General features: G+C 40.2%; 1 protein-coding gene across 9 annotated transcripts in view; it reads left to right on the top strand.

Moving 5' to 3' along the window:
- The window catches only part of mast2 (microtubule associated serine/threonine kinase 2), a 223,635-nt gene that overhangs the window by 130,309 nt on the left and 69,037 nt on the right, over positions 1-24,289 (top strand). For 7 of the 9 annotated variants that reach the window (XM_078169046.1, XM_033621679.2, XM_033621678.2 and 4 more), the window contains one exon: positions 18,130-18,161. In XM_078169046.1, coding sequence (XP_078025172.1) covers positions 18,130-18,161 — 32 coding nt within the window. Of the gene's footprint in view, positions 1-18,129; positions 18,162-23,221; positions 23,465-24,289 lie in introns of those variants that run through there. The other 2 variants (XM_078169047.1, XM_033621680.2) reach the window with 2 other exon arrangements.

The raw sequence follows: 24,289 nt of genomic DNA, 5'->3' as shown, positions 1-24,289 counted from the left end.
TTTTAAAAAAATGTCAGTGTAAATATTTGATAAAAGCACCAATAGTCAACCCTACAGTATCATCACAATTTCAATATTAAGGTATTTGGTAAAAAAATATTTTGATATTTGATTTTTTTTCTATATTGCCCAGTCCTATTGCCGCCTCAAAGCCGCTACCTGAACCCCTGAAAATAGGTCTAAATGATGATTGTTGCATTCCTAAAGTAAAAGACATGAGGAGAGAGAGGTATGACATTGAAGAGTGGTTCCTGGCCTGAATGTCTTAACCCCCATACAGATTTTCCCATTTGTACGCATTATTGGCAATACTTAAATCCACCCATAAATTCAATTAAATTAAATATATTCATCAGTCATCTTTGGGTGTAATGGTACTTAGATTTGTCCCAAACTATTTTTCTGTGGTTGGTTTGGCACATACTTTCTTTGGTTTAGTGGGCTCTCAGTACCAAATAATTATTGTTGAAATAGTGTAATATAGACTAATTAGTTGTACCGTAGGTCTCTTTAAAAGTAAATAATGATAAGATAATTGTTATAGCATTATATTTTATAAATAATGTTTGACTACTATGATTCACTGTATAATTAAAAAAAACTACTAGTTTAAAATGCAATGAAGAGCACTTCAGCAGTATCCATATTAAATTCTCACAGCGTCCAAAAGCCAAAGAATTAAAAAGGGCAGTATAAGCCAGATGAGGTTAAGGGACCAGTATTTATAACATAATAATGAATGCATGTATTTTTATCATGCAGGCTTTTCAAAGAAAAAGGGAAAACTTAACTAAAAGAAAGAAAAACTGTGTAATGAATAATAATAGAAATTAATAATAATAATAAAATTAAAATAAGCCCCAGTTATCCTCAAAGGCTGAAGATCTGCCAAAATATACTGCACAAATACTCAAACATCGATCTGGACCCCCTGCTGTTATACCAACTTTAGTGATGTCACAGGGGAAATGAACTCTTTTGCTCATGAAATAAAAGAAGAAATGGAGGAAAAAGGGAAAATGCAATGTCCCTCCTCCTCCTCCTCCTCCTCCTCCTCCTCCTCCTCCTCCTCCTCCTCCTCCTCCTCATTCTTCCCTCATGTTGTCTCTTCATGTTGAGTTCATCCACACGGCTGCATTTGGCCAGCGGGCAGCAAACTTCAAAGAGTGTGAAATTGAATGTCTAGACGTCACCCTGTCCTCCTCACATACACACACACACACACACACACACACACACACACACACACACACACCTCAGTTCTCTGTCCTCCGGACAATCTCTTTTCTCGCCCTTTATACTCAACAATAACAAACACAGCACCGTGCAGTCTGTTTGTTTGATAGCAGTTATTTATTTATTTCACATAGAGAGCAACAGAAAACCTATTTGCTCTTTTGATTCACAATGCATTTACAATACAAGACTCCAGACTGAGTCTTTACACTGGTTGCTTTGGTGCTCTTTTCATTTACTATCTTCCGTATACAGTTGGTTGCAGCTGGACATTCCTTGACAAATTGGTGCGTGGCTGTCTTTGTTATGTGCTGTTTCATCACAAAACAGTTAAAGGTTCACTAATCAATATTTCCTCCATTAACAATGAATCAAATGTCTACATGTAATGTGTAATGTAAAGTCAGAGCCTTTTGGCCCTTTTTGAGTTCATAGTTTAGGTTTTACTCCACACTTAGTGTCTGGTTCAGCTCTGACAAACCCACTGTAAACTTCCAGCTCAGCACCGTAATATGTCAGATGTGTTTTGACTCTATGGTTCTCTGTTCCCTCAGACGTCAACACCGTCAAGGCAGCTTGCTGTTATGCCTCATTTCCACTAGGGCTGGACTATTTGGTTGTCCACTATAAACAGTACCCCTTCAGCATAGGCGGGATTGTCAGCTGATCGCTATAGCGAAGCCATGTGAAACTGCCATGACATCATCGTCAACATCTTCAACATCTTTAACACGACAAACAGAGGAACGTCTGCACTTCAGTTGTGCAGCATGGTTTTACAGTCTGCTTAAATGTAGGTGGGGTTGTTACCGGATAGAATTAGACCTGTCATTGCTTAATCCAGCTCTTGCCATGTTTCCTTTTCACCACTGATGCAGAGAAGTATCTGCACCTCGCTGACCATCCTAGAGTGTTTCTCTGTGCCAATAAATAGGATACTTAAAATAACAGGTTTATGCAGCCAGTCCTTGTAGAGCAAGAGTGACGATTCTCTCTCTTGACCAATCAACAGATTGCAGTGTGTCTAGCTTCACCTTTAAAATTTAGGAGCAGTGTGCTAGATACTTCAACAGCGGGGGGAAGAAAGAACGAAAAACAAAATGGAATGGTTCTGTTCATAGCATCCACAACTTTTGACAAATTAAACACAAAAATAACTGTTCTAATGCGTAACGAACTGAACTAAATTGAACATGGACTGAACTGAACTGGGCTGCTTAGTGGAAACAAGACCTAAGATGGTACCAAAAAAAGTCCCAGTTAGCAGTACTGTCCTAAACTTTTGTTAAAACCTAAACAGAGAGAGTTGAGTTGAGCAGAGCTGCACCGTACAATGCAGTGGAAATGTGGCATTAGTGAACAGCACTATTTTGCCAAAGTTAAGCTCTGCACCAAAGATTAGCATAGATTTACTTTGTCTATGTAAGGAAATTCACTGATTGCTGCAGATGACTTTAAATTAATTGATTTTGGTCCTAAATTTTGTGGCTATTTAGGTTTTCTTGCAAAGATTGTTTTCTCTGCACATCAGTACGGTACAGTAGGGTTAACGATCATTTCAAGGAGTTAAGACAGAAATCAAATGTCCATCAGGCAGCCAGATTACAGTTGCTCTGGAGCAACCAGAGAAGCGTTAATTGGATTTTTACTCCCATATGTGAGTGAGCTGCCCTGAATTTAAATGAGAACTAAAATCAGAGCAGTTTGTGAAACCGATGATGATAATCGTTGAAGACCTTAGTGGCCGACTGCTCTCGATTGTGGAGGGATGTTTGCTCCCACTTCAACCCAGATACTTGTGATTCCTGTGTATCCCCCTCCTCATCTGTAGTTTTCACGGGTACCCGTCCATCGCCGAACCCTCACCCACTGTAAGTAGATCAGCCTTAACAACGAAGATGAGCCGTGAGATGGGTTGTCTGTGAGCCCAGCAGGGGGGAGGAGAGGAGGGTGAGGCAGTGAAACAGCACTCTCTTTCAGCCGGATCACATGTCACTCTTCCTCTTCCTCGCTCTCTCTCCAGGGAATCACCTCTCTCTTTTACTGTCTATCAAACTCCTGTCTTTTTCACTCTCATCTCACCTCTAATTATTAATGTCCCTTCTCCTTTTCCTCACTCTGTTCACTCTCGTTTTCCTCCAGTGCGATTAATCCCATTACACAAAGTTTTCATCTTTTTCCCCCTCCTCTCTTGCTTCAGTGTTTCATCATCCAGTTTTTATTCTCTCTTCGTCTCCCTCTTCTTCACTCTGCTGTTATTTTTATGAAAATCAGAACATATATTTTTATTTGCAAAGTACAAGTTGGGTTGGCAGTGAAAAGTTTGCTCAAGCTGCTAAAAATGTAAAGGTTCAGATGTCAGAAGCAGCCAGCAGAAATGTGATCAGGCAAAGTGAATTACCAATACATTTTTCCACCCTGGAACAAGGCTGTTAACCCCTAACTGCTCAGTGGCCACCAAGACACAACTGAACAAAATGCCCACCTGTGTTTGAGCTGGTGTGTTGAGATTTATACAGTCGGTTCCTTTATTCTAACTGATTCAGCCACTGGATGTTTTAGAGCAGCCAACAAAGAGTCAGATGTGTTGCTCTGTTGAAACTGAGACTGTAAAAATATATATGATCTTCAGAACCAAAGAACAAATAGCATTAGTTGCAACTCATAGTAAGTCTGCTGTTTTTCAAATTTGGGTTACTGTTGGTGTGAATTCTCTCAGCAGGAGTGTTACAGCTTGTCTTTGTTAGATCCAGCACTGGGGGAGGGTGTACAGTAAACTGATAGATAGACAGACAAGAGGGGCTTTGCAGCAAAAAGGTGCAAATTGAAGCAGTTTTTGGCTGAATGAAGAAGGGATGACAGGCGGAGCGGTGGAGCAAACTCATCTGGTTTCCTGATAATGAAGTGAAACTGCAGGAGTGAAGGAGGGCAGACCGAAGGGTTGAAAAGAGAGAGACACAAAGGAATAAAAATGACTTCATTTCTTTCCATACATACAGATCACTTTGTTTCTGTAACATATAACACACAGCCTGCCGCCTTTATGAATTCATAAGAGCAGAGAGAGGTCTGCGTCAGAGAGCACTGCTGAAATCTGGGTCATGCATCACAGTGAGGCATCTTCACTTCTTTTTCAAAACCACTTTTCACATTCGTATGAAGCTGCAGCCTGTGTGCATGTGATTGTGTTTGTTCTGTTCTTTCAAACAAGCTGCTGAAGTGCATCAGATCTCAGACTGTGTTTGCTGTGGGGGAGGAGAGGGAGGTGAAATCCCACCTCTGTCACTCAGGAACAATTCCCATCAGGCCATTAGACCGAGTCAGCGTTAACGCCGGGCCACAGTTCAGTGCTTTGCAGACTTTGCTGGACACACACTGCCTGCAGGCGAAGACACTCACCTTTTTAAGTGGTCTCATTTGAATATTTATTAAATCCACAATAGATATGGTGTTTTACACCTGCTCACATTATTATTTATTTCATTCTTGTACAAGCTGGGGTTTATTTTTGTACTTTTGGCGCCTATAGTGTTTCTAAAATTTTACTTACCAACAACTTTGCTGATACAATGATGTTGATACAGAAGTCTGGCAGCATTACAAATTTAGAATCTCTGAACTTAAAAATCTCTGATACAGTCTGGGGTTTGGCGATATTAAAATTCCTCTCCTGACCATATTGCTTTAAGAAAAACAACGAAACACGCAATCATTGTCCAAAAAGTAACTAAAGAGAGATTATACAAGGTACAACTCCAATGGAATGTCATCCCATCAGCTCCTTTTAATTTAGTCCTTTTTTGCATCCTCTTACATTGTTGGCTGCTGCTTTATAATTGTCCATGTTTCTGGATGGTTCTGGTAATCCATGGTTTCTGATTGTGGAATAATTTAACTGTCCACACATTTCACCCTCAACAAGACAGCTGTGTGGCTGCTTCTCCCTAAAACGGGCAGCGCCACACTTCAGCTGCCTCTACGGCATATAGCAGTTTGCTACAGCAGGAATGGGACAGCACCTCACACTCCAACCATCACACCAGTCCATATTCACCATAAAGCACATCGATAAATCAGCTCAGTCAACTGGTGGGGTTATTTTCATTAAATAATAAGTTGAAAGGTCCAGTATGTAGGATGTAGGAGAATATATGGGCAGAATTGCAGCATAATATTCATAACTATATTTTCATTAGTGTATAATAAACTGAAACGAATCCTTGCTTTTTTCATTACCTTGGAATGTGGCATTTATACAGTATTTACATTTTTATATTGAGAGGGTCCTCTTCCATGGAGTCCACCATGTTGTTTCTACAGTAACCTAGAACGGACCAACCAAACTCTGGCTCTAGACAGGGCCAGTTGCATTTTTGTGTCAGCCACAGTAGTTCTTCTACATGCTTGGCACACGGGAGAGTTTCATTTGGTTGCAATCTGCTGTCTCACCACTAGATGCTTAAGAAACCCTGCCCACTGGATCTTTAACTGCCCTTTACGGTTTCGCCACAGTCGACTGTCATGATTATATTTTTTTGCCTTTACAAAAGCTCCAATAATTGAGGGTTGATTACACACCGTGGAGGGAGTTTTGGTTTAGCTGCTCTTTGTGGATCGATTTGGTGGCAGACTCGGGTATTCTTTTAGATGGTGAGTTTTAAGATGGCAGTGAATATTAGTGTAGTTTCTATCTCAAGTCCCAACTTGTTAGTCCACAACTTACAAATCACGTAGTTCACATTCTCTGGTTATCCTTTCTTGTTCAGTTTAAAACCAAATAAATTGCCAGATAGGCACATCTACGTGAAAGCTGACATCTTTCCTGCTCGAGTTAGGGCTACATGGGTTATTATGTACAGACATATACTAGCATATTGTTACTTCCTTTTGATATGTCACAACAAGGACAAAAGAGACTGAGTGTAGCGCAAAACTCAAAGCAGGAGTCACATAGTTAAATATCTTTATGTTATTGTGGACACATGGGTGCCATTATCGTGGCCAACAGCTATTGTGTTGAATGATAATCTCTTCATATCGTCCAAGCCTAATATAGTTGCCCATTGTATTAGAAAATAGTGTGAGCACATCAAGACTTGATTATTAACTGGGTAAATTAGGTTACTGCCCTAGGGCCCGGACCTCCAGGGGCCCCCAGAAGGTCCTCATAATGCCTTCTGTTTTATAATGTGATCATGAGGCCCACTTTTTAAGATGGCCCCTGTGTCAAAATTTAGTTTTAAGACCTTCATTATTTCAGTTTTATGCTTATATTTTGCATTCTCTTAAATGAATGTGTTAAATCAAATTACCACAGAGTGATATCTGGGACCAGCCAGGTAAACCCTGATTCCAGCAATTAGTTTGATGGCAAATATGATATTAAAACCCTAACTACTGTATGTTTAGTTAACTATGTGCTCACAGTTTCCACTTTATTTGTAATAATCACTCAACAGGGGGCAGATTTCCTCCTATTTACTAACAGGGGTCACATGTCTCAGTAAATACAGCTTCAAGGACTGACTTGCTGCTGAAAGGTATTAGACTGGAGGGTTGTCGTAAAGGTTGAACTCCACTGATGGAGGATCTCTCTCTCTCTCTCTCTCTCTCTCTCTCTCTCTCTCTCTCTCTCTCTCTCTCTCTCTCACACCCACACACACACACACACACACACACACACACACACACATACATTCAAACACACACACACCGGTCCGGATGCTGAATACACACTCCCAGTGCGGATCAGTTCAGCTCAGCATGTTGAAACAGACACCAGGCTGCTCTTTGTTTTAATTATTGTACGGAAGCTTGTTTCAAATCCACCTGCCAATCTGTCACACACACACACACACACACACACACACACACACACACACCCTCCACCCTGCCACTCCCTCTCTGTATTATCTGCAGATAAAACCCTTCCAGTGAGGCGTTGCAGATTTCATTTGAATGTGTAAATTCCAATTAGGATTAGCTTGTTTTCTCTGCCAGTGCTGATAGCGGCTTTAGCATGTCGCTGGAGGAAGTGTCGGCCTACTGGAACTCATGATAGACAAGCTGATGAGGCCAGATTAGTTCCTTTCAGCTGTGTGTGTTTGTGTGCGGGTGTGTGTGGGTGATGCTCTTCATAGCTGAAACTAATTAGCAGGTTGTCTCTACTGTGGAGGGGACGAGCACCAACACGCTGCCTGGATAATTGTACACTTCTAGATATCCATTTGTCCATTTCGACAGACCCCACAGCTGCATGTGTGGATGTCCTGCAGTGTGACAGGAAGTGTGTGTGAAGTGATCTCAAGAGTGAATAGTGCAGCTGTAGAGAAACAACACATGTAGAGATGGATGTAGGAGGTTAGAGCTGCTCTGAACCATTTTTGACCACTAGGGATTTTTTTGTAAATACTGTAACATATTCATCAGAGTCAGAATCCAGTTTATTGCTTAGTAGCTATTCACATACAAGATATTTTTGGGGGTTATTAGTGCAATAAACGATAATCATAGTAAGAGAAAATAGAAATAAATATATAAAAATAAATACTGCAAAAAAGAGAGAGATATATAGATTAGAAGACAATTGCAATAAAACTACTACTATGAAAAAAAAGAAGTGCAGCTAATTATTTTTAATTATTGATTAATCTGTTTTTAATCACTAAGACTCATCCCATTGCCAACCCAACCTAAGTCTTAAAAATTTCAAACAGCAGTCACAATATCATGTAATTGATATTTTAGGATTACTGAAATTGTCAGCTGCTATATTCTCTACTAGGAAAACCAGCCGATGTATGCTTTATTTGATTTTTCAATCTCAAATACATATTACCGTGCCAAAAGAGGTGGGTAGTTTCCATTTCTGATAAATCACAAATGAAAGAAATAAAGCATTGGGATAAAGTCACATTTGGTTTTGATAGACTCATTAAGGTTCATTTAGGACATCCAGCCAGTGTGCACTAAGAGAGGCATTAATATTTCGGTCTCTTTGGTCTAATTTAGTGTTCATTTTGTCAGATTTTTTTTTTGTTTTGTTTTTGATTTAGTCTAAGTCTCCTGTTTGAAATGTTTTTGTCACATTTAGTCTTAGACAAAGCAAAAGAAACATAACTTTTTTGATGTAGGTTTAGTCAGTGAAAACTGTTAACAATTGAGTCTTTCTTAGTCACCAGATTACATTGAACACTTAAGTCAATCCAGTCGAGCCAAAACCAATAATTCTGTTATCTTAAACTTTATTTCATTCATTTTCTTAAAACTACATTCAAGTCTTGTCTTTGTTTGTCAACAACATTGCATTTTGATATAGTCACAGTCAGTCTCTCCAGGATTTCACGATGTTGCAATCTCAATTACACAAATTCAGCCAATACCTGTGCTTTCTGCACAACCTTGCAATTTTGTCCAATCACTGCAGCTTTACTGCAAATTTGACTATTTTAAACAATTTTATTTCACTGTAGAGCTGTGTACAGCGAACTGATCTAATCATACGGAGATCTGTGACTGACACACACTCACAGGGCTAACTGTTAGCTTCACACAGCAAATGTACCCTAACAGTTATTTACAGGTTCAACTACAGTCGAGCCGTTTTGCTGTCGGTGTGAAATTAACAGCCGGGATGTTTACGGCTGCTGCGGGGCTTCTGCCCAAGTGGCCATTATGACATACAGTGATGAGATCACGTTGTGCTGTGTTAGCTCGTGCTGTTCAGGCAAAGAGTTCAGCTATTGCTGCCCCCCAAAACCATCACAAACAGGTTCTAATGCTATGGGAAACACTGAATACTCAAAATGATAAGCTCCGTATCCGAGACAGCATCTCGTTCATCATTTTTTACGTGCCCACGCAATTTTCATTGTAAAAATGTGTTTAATGACATATGTACTGTCTAGTCATTGTCTCAGCTTAGTCATGGAAAAAAAAAGTTGGTGACACATATATGTAGTTGTAGTTTTTATCGAAATGTCCCAAATATTGAAATAAACAGTAGTTTGAATGTCAGCTCATCTTGTCTCTTAAAAATAAAATGATATTCCAACTTATTAGACACAAGACGACTCTTATACCCAGTGAGCTTAGCTCTCAACCACCATCAGCCAAGATTTTAGTACTGATTGAAACACGGTCATCTGACTTTAATTCTGTTCTTCATCCTTAAGTTGTGTCACCTAATGGGTTTAATGTTGATGGTTGACAGGTCACAGCTGCACAGTCCCACTCTTACTTCAGTCAGTCATGTTAATGATTGAAAGCACACACAAATGCACAATCTAGCAATTCTGTAATGACTGTTGTCTTCCTTCACACACGTTACCACACAAACACACACAGTCTTACTGAGTGAGCACACACAATAATTGGCTGTTAGTGGCATTAGTGTAGGAAGAGTTATGTATGCTCATTTGGAAGATTAAAAGCCAACCCAAATGGATGTCATCCCCCTAGTGACACACACTCACACACACACACACACACACACACACACACACACAAAGTAATGGAGATTAGTTGTGTTAATGTGTCAGTGTGTGGCCCAGGTGAATTATAATGCTCTTCAATAGTAAAGTGTGTTATTCGGGGACACAAACACACTCACCCTTGTGCCCCTTACCCTACACACACACACACACACACACACACACAACACACACACTGTAAATGACAGACACCCCTCTATTAGAGCCTTACTGGTCCCAGTGGGCCTCTCTCTGTGGTGGAGAGTCTCTCCCAGCGGCTGTTAAGCAGCAGCAGAGCTTTCATTAGGACGCTGCTCGTCTTCTCAGAACGCCACCAGACAATTAGGTCATTCACTTAGAGCAGCTTTATGTTGCTGTTAATGGCTCTATTTCACACCAGCCCTATTTCTTCATTTTCTGGTTCTCTCCCATGAATCTCCAACATTACAGCTGTTGTCCATCATCTTACTGCTGATGTCGAGGACAGGGCTTTGTTTGTCCCTGTTTAGTTTAGTACAAGATATATAGAGATTAACTGTAGTCAGTCAGCTGATTCAACAACAAATCAACTTTCAAATGATCATTCACAATCGTGACAAATTTCTAAACTTCTCGGTTGTTTCACCACTTTATCACTGGTAGTTACACTGATCCAGATTAACAGGGTTATTTAGCTGCTGCTCCATTCTGTACCAACCCACTGAGAGGTTAATACGTCTTACAGTAATTAATGCAGATTCCTTCAACTGTGTAAGCACAAAGTCAGTCTCAACTCTCTAATCAATCCAGACTTTATAATAATTTAAAAAAAAAAAAAAAAAAAAAAATCAGGATGACTGAAACAAAATCCCACATATGGCAGTGTTTCAGTTAACATCCCCGTCTGTTCCTTTTGAGTCACTGCTGAGATTCATTCCAAGACTTTAGGCCAACACGGACAGTTTATCATCAGGAGCTGATCTGCTTTGATTATACAACCTGGCATTAGGCTACTGTGAAGTGATCAAGGGGGGTAGCAGTGTGTGAGTTTGTGTGTCAGAATTCTTACCACAGTGATGGCTTAGAAGAATATCTTGGTTGTGTCCTCTCTCTGGATGAAGCTCTCAGACCTGCATTATCTCAATGTGTTGTACAGTATGTCTACAACTGCTTATTTTTTTCATTATCTGGTCATTGCTTTTTAACAAAAGCACATTATTAAAGCTGAACACAATTAAAATGGCTCATCGAGAGCTTTACTTCATAAACTTCTGAAATAATTATTAATTCATTAAGTATCTGTTGATTGACTTATGCTCTAAAGGTTCTATATGTGACATTCAGAGCATTAATATAGTAGCAAACCACAGTTTACTATGTAAATATATAATGGAGTAATGGCGTCCTGAGCAGAGAATGAAGTCATGCTCCTTCTGTGTGTTGTAAGCTGAGCTCCTCTGCTCTTAGTTGTGGTAAACTGGTCTGGTCTTGCATGCATGTTATAGAGTGTTTGTCCAACTAGCTAGCCCATCACTGCCACTTTGCACTACACTTATACTGTAGAGACCCTTTAAGCAGTGCTGTAATGAATAAACTGCACAGTAGCATGGTAATCTAGTTTACTGAACTTGGACTGAAACATTGAATTCAGATGGTGGTGTAGTAACTACTTGTAGGACATGTTGTCAAGCAACACGACTGGCAGGCTAACTGCTGATATCCTATCTAGTCAGCATCATGCTGGCATCAAACAGTCAAAGTACTTTGCCAGTTGCCAGCAGGACAATGCATTTGTACAATTAACCCCTGAGTCACAGCTGACTGCAGACCTCAGCACATCTCTCTTAAGGATTAGTTTATACCCTGACAGGGTTGGTTATATAAAACTGGATGACACAACCCAGCTAATGTGATAGCTTGCTTCATTTTGGATTCTATGTCTCGCCATTCCCTCAAAGGTCAGCCCTGTCAAGATGGTTTGCAATTGGTAATATGGCCTCCACAAGCAAATCTACTAATTGCAGCAATGTCATTGAAATGATTTCGGCTTGAAATGTCGCTTTTATAATTGCTGTAAATCTGAAAATAAGGCCAAAGTTGTGATAAAGCAGAATTTTCTCCTAACAACGAAACACTTTGTTCTCTTTGGACAATTTACACACTAAACATCAGTGTTTTTCTGCCCTGCCTCTTGTGTCGATGCGCTGCGTGTGTCATCTCGGAGTCTCTTTGTTGTCACTGTTTCCTCATCAATATTCACAGTGTTGATAATGAATTATGGCTGCCGGCTGCTGCTGCAGCTCTAATTGTCTCCGGTGGAGCTCGGCTCCCCAGCATCCTCCTGTTAATTGCGTGTTTTTAGCTCAACTAAAACATGTTATTATGATCGGGCCCCGGGGTGGAACAGCTAAATACACCCACACACACACAGAAACACATGTACTGAACATATAGATTGGTTAGAAACAGGCATTTACACACAAACACACGCACACTGTTATACACACACGGGAGAGAATCTATTCTCATAATGCTGTTGAGTCCTAAAGGCCCGTTTCTTGGATAAATGCTGCTGAATGTGTTTGTGTCGTCTTCAAACTACTGCCATAATCTCACCCCTAGTTTGATTTGAAGATGTTTTTAACAAAATTTTTTTAATTTAATATGAAATCATACTTGTTTGTGGCTGACAGAAATCAAACCCCTCAGCCAACTTTGCCTTTCATCAGCCTATTTTGAGCTAATGTTTCAGCTGAATCAACCCACTCACTGCTGCAGGCCAATGAAACATTAACTGTATTGTTACCTGCCTTTAAGCAAGTCAAAGTTCAATTAAATCTGAGCAACCTGAGAATAAAGTTTCTGTCAGAGACCTCAGAGAAAATATTGGCTATACTCTGCAAAGAACACAGGGAGAATAGACTTATTTGTATAGGCTGAGACCCAATTTAGTGTATTGATTGTCTTTGTTCCATGAATATGAATCAGTACAACGGGATCACTGGGTTCGAAAGTACTGCAAGTAAGTGTGTTTTATCTCCGCAGATAAAGTTAGGCCTTAAAACAAACACTGCAGAGCGGTTCTAGATTGGCAAAGCAAGATTTTGGGGTCATGCAGGGACATATTTGGTAGGCACAGTGCTACCTGACTGAATGTGTTGTTTAGTTATTTGTCACCTCCGCTGTCTGCTGTGTGTTCCCTCCTGACACCTGCTGACAGCCGCACACACATCCATCAGTTTGGACTTAAGTGTGCGTGATCGGCGTGTCTGATTTTGTTACTTTCTCTGGCTTCATTTGTCCTGCTGTCAGTCACAGATTTGTGGGGGTTACTTTGGATACGGTGTTAAGGCTTGAGAGCCATCGCTGCCTGGAACCACAGCGGCTGTTCAGGGTGGTTAGTCAGTCCGTTAGTGACTTTACATGAGCTAACCTGCTTACTATAAAAATTTGCACCCTGGTAGCTGAGAGGTTTCGAGTGCTGGCCACCCTCAGTTCAAGTTTAACCAGGGACCTTTGTTGCTATCATCCCCCATCTCTAATACTCAACCCTCATTTCATGGCATCTCTTTACAGCTGCCCATCTCTCTTATAAAGCTATAGAATGTCAAAAACAAACTTAACTCAAGGATAGTCTCCATATATATCCCCTACCACTGACTTATTTCTGGAATCTTTGCTAATCTATTTGAACTGGAAAAGTGTTATCAAGGCGATGCCTCCTCATCTTTGCTTTCAAGTCATGTTAAAGGTTCAGTGTTGGAAACCAACTTAATGAGTCTATTAGCTTCAGTTTTAGTGGATACCGTTAAGGTTAGGCCAAATACTTGGATGAAATTAGTATCTTCTACAGATAATGTACTTTTTAGGAGTATCATCTAAATAAAATCTGTTGATAGCCGTACATGGTACTGTAGCCGTACTGATGTAGGAACATCTTCATTTGGGCTGCTGTGTGCGGTCTCTTACGCTTGTGATCAAAAATAATCTGAGGTTCACCTCTGACAATGTTCTGTAAACCATTTTCTAATAAATAATAAATATTACAACTTCCAATCAACCTGTATTAATTTCAGACTTAAAATAAAAACTTCTGGACAGTTCCAGGCTCCCAGGAAGTGCACTGGGCTTTGAAGGCAATTTTTGTATTGGCCAAGCAGTGGAATTACAACTCCTGAGTCCATTAGGTCCAAAAACACTTTCTCCCATAGACTTACATTGGGAAAGAGATGTCTGGAAATCAGTGGATACATTTTTTAAGTATCACAACCCCTAAGAAATGACTTGTTTCACAATCAGAATTTAAACCATTTGGACCGATAACATTGGGAAAGTCTAGAAAAGACGCAAGATTAAATCATATTGTCCCTATTCAAGTTAGTAGAGCGCTAAATCAGAAGTAGCCCACTTGGCTGGCAGAAGTTTCTAGTGCGCTTGCCCTATGCACCATTGGCCCATAGGGCCCTATGGGCCAATGGTGCGGAAGCTGTGCCGATTGTAATTTCATACTGCAGAAATAGAACCTTTTGGGCTTCATGGGCCACTGAACGACTTTCATAAAAATTAACAGGAGCCTGCCTCCAACACTGTAACCAGGTCTGTTTATACATCCATGGTTAGGTACCATCCATTTCTGGGTTAAGTTGCACCTACTTATGGTTTAAATCCTGCCCATTCTGAGCACAGATATGGATACAGATCATTTAATTGGTTAAATAGATGCAGATACAGTCAGTGGTGCACTTGCTCATCCCTAGAAACTGTCTGAGTTCTCGTCCTGCATGTTCTCTCTTCTAAAAAGCACCTTAGAAACGTGGTAACGTGTACATAACCAAGAAATGGCCTTTCTCGAGGAGGAATAGGAGGATATGTACTGTTGGTCGGGAAACTATGTTTGTTGTTCACATGAGGTTTGACAAATCATGTTACTTTGTGTGGGCAGAGCCAGACATATGTAGGAGTCATAAAATCAAGACTTTGTCTTTGACCAGTACACTCTCCATTAGCAGTCCAGGCTCTGACTTCACATCTTTACATGTTTAGTAGCTGTTACCTTTTAGCCTACATCTCTTTACCTCCACTCACCCTCTCCTCTCTCACTCCATCTCTCTAATCACATTACCCTCCCAACCCCTCTGTCTCCCTCTCTGTCAGCCATAAAGCATATTATCTAAGCCTGTATTCCATCGGGTAGATTGCTTCAGGCTTTGTGTTCTGCTCCTCTTATCCTCACCATCACTGGGGATAATTTCATCACAGCTCTCTTTGTGCCTGTTTGGCTTGTTTAATACAAGCAGCATGTGTGTGTGTGTGTGTGTGTGTGTGTGTGTGTGTGTGTACAGTATACTGTGTGTGTTTTGATATCGGGCATTAGCTTATTTTCCCTCTTGGGCTATTTTTTGCAGGGTGGCTTCGGGTTGAACATCCTCCCTCAGGGCTCAGCTGCAACACACACACACACACAAAAACACACAGTATAATGCAATAAACTGTCAGATGAGAGTTTCAGACGAGCATCATTTCACATTACAGAGCTCTGTGTGGGAGGATGCATAATACAAGCATGAAGTACTTAAACACACCGGCACTCATTTTCTCTCCCCCATCTCGTTCATTTTCTTTGTGTGTGTGTCTGTGTGTTTAACAGCCAGACTGGAGAGGAGAACTGAGGAGGTGAGGCAGGGGGGAGAGAGGGGGGAGATGGGTAATGAGAGAGAGGTTAAGAGGTTGGTGAGAGTGATGAAGAAGAGGGTGGGTAAGAGTCTAAAGAGCCTGTTGAACTAACAGTATTTTTTATGTTTGCTTGTAGCCCTCTGTCAGTTTTTTTTAGTTAGAACATATTTAACTTTTTTATTGTTATTCTTTCTTTTTAATTAAATTTCGCCCAACACCTGTGCCTTTATTGTTCTAGATTTCAGTCTTAAGACCTGTAGAAATACACTGTTGAGAGTATTGATTTGTTACTTATATGGGTTTACCACAAAAATACACAACTACATCGTTAAATATTTTCAAAAGACATCTACTCTGTCTCTCACAGTCTGAGTAGTTACTCCACATGTCTGGTACACTGACCTTTATGTGTGAAATCAGTGAAGCGGAACTCATCTGGTAAATCATGACATTTAAGTCAATAATCATAATGTGTTTCCCCCTCATCTTCTGTTATTATCTCTGTCTTGTTTGTGTTTTGTCTCTGATAAAAGGCTCAGGTCACATTTAAAGTTGGCTCATTGTTTTGAGTGTCATCAGACGTGACATTTTTTTTAGAGTGGATAAACAGGTGGACTGTCACTGCTCTACTGTAACAAGGCGTTAAGACCTGCAGTGTAAACTCAGCACTCAGAAGGGGAACAGCAGAGGGGATTATAAAAGGTCGCCTCCTCCTCCTCCTGTGCAGTTGGAGCCATTTCCCGTCCCTCTGGGTCTGCACAACATCTGTTCTCAGGACTAATAGAATCACTGGGTCCAGTCTGACTGACAGGAACACACTCATGCACACACAGACACACACACACACACATCATCTCACTGGTTCTGTTCTGTTCTGTTCTGTTTTAGGGAGGCCAAATGAAAACTAGCAACATTTTGATTGATGTTATCATAGCAAACACACACACACACTGCAGACCTCTGCCATACAGCCACTCACCCACTCACTGTGCTCCAACTAAACTCCATTATGTCCATTAGCTTATCTGCACACAGAGATGTGAGGTGATCGAGGAGAATCCAATGACACAGCCGTCCCACGCAGGAATACAGAGTGTGCGTGTTTTAGAGTGTGTGTGACAGACAGAAAGTGTGATAGAGTGATAAAAACAGGTCAGAAACAAAGCCAAAAGGTCCATCTCTCTCTCTGCTGAGTGTCGTGCACGTGCTCAGTGAGCACTGTGAGGTCCTCTAATTAATCAGAGAGCAGCATATTGTTTTAAACACCAGTGAAACATAAATATAAGACTCAGTAATGATTAGAAATGAACAAGGTGTGACTTCTTATTGTTACCCAGAAGTTATTTGTTCTCATTGATGTGCAAACTAATAGCTGATCAGGAAAGTCATTTTTACATTCGGTAAAATTGCACTTGTATGCATCAGTGCAGCAGACTTCAGCTCAATCAGTTTCATAGCTACAGCAATTAGTTGATAAATCAGTCAACAGAGGATTAATCAGCAACATTTTTGACAATTAGTTCATTCATTTTATTTATTTTTTTAATATACTTTTTAATAATCACTTTGATCTTGGCTACCATTTTCTGTCTTCAGCTTATCATTAATTGAGAAAATAATGGGATAAATAATGGAATCAGTTACTCTTTGCAAGCTTGACATTTAAAAATGAAATGAATTAATATAGGAAAAAAGGGGTTTAAATTTGTGTGTGTGTTTGTGTGTGTGTTACCTGTTAAGTCTGAATGAGGTATTGCTGTATTGTTAACACTGATTGATGCTGATGAAGGTGTTAATGATGTTTTTCAAAGTGAAACCAGCTGTTGACCTACTTTGGGAACCTGGCAACCTAGCATTCATGTACCTCAACCACACACACCTACACATGCACAAAAACTGATTGGTGCTTCTGGCCAGATGGTGCTCTCCAGGAGGTCTCTATGTCGGTGGTCTGTTTTCTCAGAAAGTTTGAAGGTGCTGTCAGGTTGCAGGTTGTGTACATATGAGTTCTGTGTTCCATGTCTTTAGACTTTCCAAAATTCATACATTTTACAACACGAAAATACTACCAGCTAAAGTAAAAACTTTTGACAATAGGACCTTGTTCAAACATTCAGATTCAAAGTAGCTGGTTGTTTGTCATGCACATTGACTGTTAAGAAATCAAGCAGCAGAGTTGTCATTGCTGTTAAGTGCTTGATGTCTATGATGATACTCCTCTGCCCTCTTGTGGTTGCTTGCAGAAAGTGCAGCTGAGGTGAAACAAATGATACTGCTTTGTAGAAATGGACAGACACATCGACTTATGGAATATACCGTTTGCTCAAATTCAAAGTGAAGAACTTCAAGCAGAATTTTTACGCCTCTGTTAGCGGCTATGAGGTTTTCTGTTTTTTTTTTAATGTAGTGTTTGAGTTCCAGATGTTGAGTTGGGATTCCTACTTAGCTGGCTCATAGTAAGAGATGAGAGGATATGTGAAGAGAAAACAGGGTTTGTGTTATTGTTGTAGCTTTTAAGTACAATAACAGGCTTTGAACACTTCAGTGATGGAAAAAAAAACATGAGTTCTAATGTTGAAGCTGCTTTGTGAAGTAATGTCACAGTGACACCTGTTGGTCAAACAGCTGTACTCACGACAAATGTGCTGCGCAGTATGTTGTTGATAAAATTACATCACTGTGTGACTGATGATGATATTTTTAATGGGTTAGCTGAAAAGTGATGTATTGTAATTATTAACAAATCTCCGTCTTTCTCTCTCTCTTTCAGAAGGAGCTGAGCCTTCCCAGACGAGGCAGTTTGTAAGTACCCATCATCCCCTCTGTCTTCTGACCAATCAGAGGCAGTCCTGTCTGTTTTGTTATTGCTGTTGTTGATTTCCAGAGGTGTCATCATGAAAATTTTGGAAAGCCTTGAGGGTGCAATGCAATGAACCAAACACAGATACGCACACCATGAGTGCGTATAAGGTGTGGTCTTGTGAATAGCAGCAAAAGAGATGCTTCTGTTCACCTTAAAACATTTTTGTTTGTCGATGGGGTTCTGGGAGTTTCTGCCTGGTGTGCAGTTCTAAGCAAGAGTTTAATACTACTGTTTGTGTGTTTTTAATCAGAATCTTGACTGTGCGTACTGTTATTAGCATAAAAATGACTTACTAGTCCTTTAAATATAACTAGGAAACCATGTTCCGTGTGTGTTTGTTCTGCTTCAGCTGTTAATCCTTATCAAGTTCTACAGAGAGAACTTCCAGTAAAGGGTTAAAGGACAAAGTTGAAAAGCCACTGAGTCCAGGTATGTGTGTGTGTGTGTGTGTGTGTGTGTGTGTGTGTGTGTGTGTGTGTGTGTGTGTGTGCCAGAACAGCTGAGCATCCCACTGTGTAAAGATGCAGACCTATTTATAACAGACTGTGTGTATGTGTGTGCCAGGCAGCTAATTTATTGTCCAGTGCTGGAAAAGTTCTACATGTTTGGAAACAAAAGTCAGTGCTTCTGATGAACTGATGAAATACAAAGTTTGTCATCATGGTGTAATCATCATGACTCACTGTGGAGTCATTCAGTGAGCTACCATAAGCAGCACAACAACAGGGGTCACATAAGGTGCTCATCAGGTCTTACAGCACTGCAGTTGAGATACAGGCCATAAGGACCTCATTACACAGCCGCTTAGCTGCATATTACCGTATTTTACACTCTGCAAATACTACTAGTATTGTGTTCCTGAATAGATGGAAAGGTTTACATTCACACAATCAGTATCCTGAATTTGATCATATTCAGGATATGCTTTTCACATGGAATATAGAGAAAGCTGGATATTCATCTCCCTGTGATGCTGTTATTCATGCTTCTTGTCATGTGTGGTGTTGCAGGCATGACTGTGACTGCTGCAGTTGAGGCCTTACATAAGCCTCTGAAACCAGGATATGATGTTCACATGCCAGCACATGACTAGGCCACTTCACATACCCGATTATTACCAGGTGTGCATGTAAAAGTACTTGCTGCATGACTGATATAATCAGCTTAACCTGTTATTTGTACAGCACTTGCACAATTATTACAAGCAGTGTGCAAGACCTGACATTTTTGAGAAAGGGCCCTCAGTACAGTTTCAAGGATTAAGAAATTGAATGAGATGAGCAGAACTTTAATGAATAAAATGTATTTGTCACAAAGAACCAACAGAAAATGGTAGGCATTTCCACAAAATACATTATACAGGTTTCCTGCCATGAAAATCTGCAGTTTTTGTGTTGATTATACAAAGATTTGCTGAGGTGCTTTGCAGAGAAAATTCTGTTTTTCCAATTCTTTTAGCATCCTAAATTGCTGTTGAACCCTAGCTATGATAATAATAACACATATAAAATAAACTATAAACTATGAGGTATGAATTGTGTGTGTAGCTGGAGTCCAAACCCCAAATAAAACAGCTTTTATCTCTCCCACATCTCCTCATAGATCTTTGAAGATACAGAGCTTCTTTATCAGATTCTTAATATCAGGCTAGAACCACAGGGGTCGGGTTGTGTGCGTCTATGTGTGTGTGTGTGTGTGTGTGTGTGTGTGTGTTCATTGACTGGTAGTGTGTGTTCTCTTCAGGCTCTGCAGTGAGCTTAGAAGGCAGCATGTCGGCTGCTGTGAAGCCTCTGTGAGTCCGAGTCGACTCGGTGGGAGTGACAGTTGGCCAGCGGCGGCATCCTGCTGTCTGCTGAACGCAGCCACAGCTCTTCTTAATGGACACAGTTCAGGAACTGATGGCACTGAAAAGAGGTCTGTCTTCTGTCTCTGATTGTCAAATCAAAGACAGACAGTCCTCTCTGGTTCACTCTCTCACTTTTTCACCGCTGTGTTTTTATTTTTGGGTTCTATTTCCCTCTTTAATCTCTCTCAGGTGCACATAAATCAGGTCAGATTATATTTTCATACAAGAGCTGCATCATAAAATTGGAAAAGCATGTCTCCTCCTGACATTATCAGAAGAAGCATCACTTTAATACAGTGTATTCTAATGGCCAGATGCTGTGTCAGTGGATACCATTGTATTCTATTGAGCCTGCCATTGATGGAATGGCCAATGGCAGTATTGCATCAGTCCATATAATATAGAAAAGTCATTATTCATGTATTAACGTATAGGCATTGTATGTTTCAGGAACTATTTTCTTTCTACCGAGCTACACCCGCCAACCATATCACTGTGCAGAAGAAAGCATGCACTAGCTAGCCTTTAAGGAGCTTTTAGATGCATCTCACAGTCTTCATCAGCCAAAGAAACCTCAGAAAAAGCCAGCAGGTGGACCTATGATATGTCACGCATATTCCATAGTATTCTAATAATAATGATATTGCCAGAGATGTTATCTGTTTACTGTACATTACGTGATATATTGATTGACAGCAGTTACATAGCTGTCCAATTAGGAAAGATTCGGACAACTGTTGCCATGGCATTTGGCAAAGTCTTTAGGGTGTTGACAAAAACTTGCTTTTGGCAACTTATTAAGTTTAGACTTTAATTAGATAAGGTTTTTAGATTAAAACTAGATTTAAAGAATGACTCATGGTATTCATAAATTATTCACACTGCTGTTTTTATATAAAAACTACAAATTGTTCTGTCCTAATGAGAGTGAACTGTGGCTTTTTAAGGCTGACAGCTCAGGAAGGGCTTAATAGAGACACAGAGGATGTTTGTTTGCTGTTGGGTTTGTTCCTAATTTAATTTATCATCATAAACTTAACTAAATAAATCAATTAGATTTCTTCAATCAATTAGGTTCCTCTTATGGCTATCAAGAAGACTAAGAACAGAGTTGTGTTGGCAAGGAGGAGCCCTTAGGGGAAATCTGACCGAAAATCAGTGCTTCAGGGTTTTATTTTAAACTGGCAACAGATTCCCATAAGACACACACACACACACACACACACACACACTCACACTCACACACTCATACACTGGTCCAGATTGGTGTGTAATGACATTTTCGTGTCCTGTGGCTGCTCCTATGTCAGTTTAGTAATCAGTCCACATTAACTCTGTGTGGGTGTGTGTGTGTGTGTGTGTGTGTGTGTGTGTGTAACCCTACCCTAGTCAGAGCCGTCTGTGATCCGGTCCATTGTTTATGAATTAGCAATCTGGCTTGTGAGCTGCATTTAGCCCATTAGGGTCAGCGGTGTCCCCGGGCTTAGCAGAAACCAGACCAGAGACAGAGAGAGGACAGCTGCTCTGATAATATCATGACAAAGTCCCCTCAGTCTATGTGTCAGAGAGAGGGCGAGATGTTTCCTTGTAAGGTTTGAATGTTCGATCAACACTGGAGCTTTACAGCTTCTGCACGTTTTCAGAGGAAAATACCTGAAGTGGAAGATAAAGTGCATAAGTAGAAGTATACATTTATCTATAACTAGTAATTCACCTGTATCCTTAGTTTATATGTATCAAAAAGTTTTAGCATTTCCTGCTGCCAGATGACTAAGTCACAGTTTACAGTACAGGCTTCTCAGCTCTGAACATGATCTCATTACCTAGAAGCATATCTAAAGCCTTTTTTAAGGTTGATAGTTTGTTTGTTTTAAAAAAAAGTAAAGAAATAATATTCTACAAAAATTTGTTACAGTTGGTTAAACATGAAAAAAGACTTCAAAGTATCAAAAGTCAATTAAAAAATGTAAAAAAAAAAAAAAAAAAAAAAAGTTTTAGAAAGTCATCAAAATTCAGTCATTAAAATAAGACAAAAAAGTATCTTTAAAAACCCAAAGTAAAACTTAACCCTAAAGTTTTTCTTAATTAGAAAAAAAAAATCTTACAAAGCCAATAAAAAGTCATTTTAAAGGTAAATGCTTGTTTTTTTTAAAAAAAGTCATTTTAAAGCTAAATTAAGGAAAAAACTTTTGAAGTCAAACAAAACTCATCAGAAATTAAGCTTGTTCCATGTAATTCAAAAAATAAGCCAATTTCTAAAAGTTCATGATAAAGTGCAAAAAAAAATAAAAAGAAGCAAGGCCTGCATAGGTAGAATTTTAAGGGAAGGGGTTAAAAAGGATCCTTCAAACAAGTCATGTAACAATGAAATAACAATTTCTGCTTCTACGTGAGTGAGTAGTTTAACAAATCCATTTTTTATACAATAAAAACTCTAAATGAAGAGTATGAACACTTGAGACATCTCAGGCTTCACTCCTGTCTTCATATTCCCACCTCCCTCTCTCTCACACCCTCCTCCCTCCCTCTGTCTCTCCGTCCCTCTCACGGCTGGTTGTTGAGGACTCAGTCAGTCCTCTGGTCTCACAGCCGACAGTCTGATCACAGTTATCAGGCAAGCTGAGGCTTCCAGGAACTGAGGGGGATTATCTGGGCAGGCTGTACCCAGGGGAGGCACTCTGCTCCTGGGGACGTGCAGCCGGGAGCGTCCCTCCGAGCCTTTTTGTCTGATGGATCAGTGGCAGGAGCTGATGGTCCACCACCACCAACTAGTCTGGACCTGAATGATCAGGGTCCTCTGTATGATCGGACATGATGGAACTACGCAGAACTTAATGACTTCTGGATAATTTTTCATACAAGAGGACAAAGCCAGGGTGTTCTTCTTACTTTGGATTATTCAGAGGCAGACAAAATGAGTTGTTGTGGAATTATTATAGATTGAGTTTGCTTATTGAGCTCAGATAAATATGTGTGTGTGTGGTCTGCACATTGCTTCACAGACTGTGTGCGTGTGTGTGTGTTTTGAGGCAGTCTGTTAGTTTGTGACTCAGCAAGCCCGTGCTTGCTGGTGAAGGAACACTCTACCCCAGATACCTCACATAACTGTGTGTGTGTCTCTGTGTGGAGATAAGAGCAGGTGCTGACGTTACACACTCACACTCACACACTGTTCATTCCTTTATATATAAAAGTTAGTGGTTTGACTCATGGAGGAGTAACCGTGGGACACTTTTTGGTGTGGAGCTGGAGGATGGACTGTACAGTATGTGTTTGACAGACAGATGAGCTGATGCAGTCCGGTGGATTATTAAAGATTATAGTTGAGCCTTTTGTCCCGGGACACGAGATGAAGAGGAGGAAGGAGAGAGCAGGAGCCCCACACCTTCACCTCCAGTAAGAGTGTGTGTGTGTGTGTGTGTGTGTGTGTGTGAGAGAGAGACAGAGAGAGATAATGCAGACAGGACTTACATCAAGACAATTTTCATTTGTAGCTACAGTACTGTTTACATCCAAATATTTTTACATTCAAAATATATTACCAGACAAAGAGTCTGCAATCATGCTAGCAACGCTGGAAGGCTTCACTAATGTACAAAGTGTGCTTTGAGCTAAATGCTAACACCAGCAAACTAACATGCCCACAATTCAAACATGACGATGTTTAGACAGAATCTTTACCATGTGTACCGTCTTATTTGATAACCAAATGCTAGCATGTTGGCATGCTAACATTTGGTAATTAGCATAAAACACAAATTACAGCTAGCTTTGCGCATAATGGGTCAAAAAGTATTGGAGAAACTGAAATTTTGAACTGATGGTTGGTAATCTGACCGCCAGATAGTTTGTTACACAGAACCATCTGAGAAACCGTCATTGGAAACAGTTTGGAAAAGCAAAAGGGCAGGCACTTCCAAAAAAATACTTGGCAGGGGATTGGATGAACCATTGATCACTGTCGCCATCACTGAAGAGCAAAAACATCTTTTCCACGTAGGAAACCCTTCAATGCTGTTTTTTCTATCTTCTTTCAGTGAATAAATACTCTCCAGTTGTGATATAACTGATGCTACTGCAGCATCTATGTTAACCTCTTCAGGACATGCTATTGTTGTTTTTAGCGATCAGTCCCCTCTTTGTGATGCCACACACACACCTAAACCACACTTGTAGCTCCCAGTAGCTAGGATGCTAATTGGTCCAAACCATTGTGCTTTG

The sequence above is a fragment of the Epinephelus lanceolatus genome, chromosome 6, assembly GCF_041903045.1.
Source record: "Epinephelus lanceolatus isolate andai-2023 chromosome 6, ASM4190304v1, whole genome shotgun sequence".
In the NCBI taxonomy this organism is placed as follows: domain Eukaryota; kingdom Metazoa; phylum Chordata; class Actinopteri; order Perciformes; family Serranidae; genus Epinephelus; species Epinephelus lanceolatus.
The sequence above is the reverse complement of the archived record's forward strand: the minus strand, read 5'-3'. Positions and strand labels throughout refer to the sequence as shown.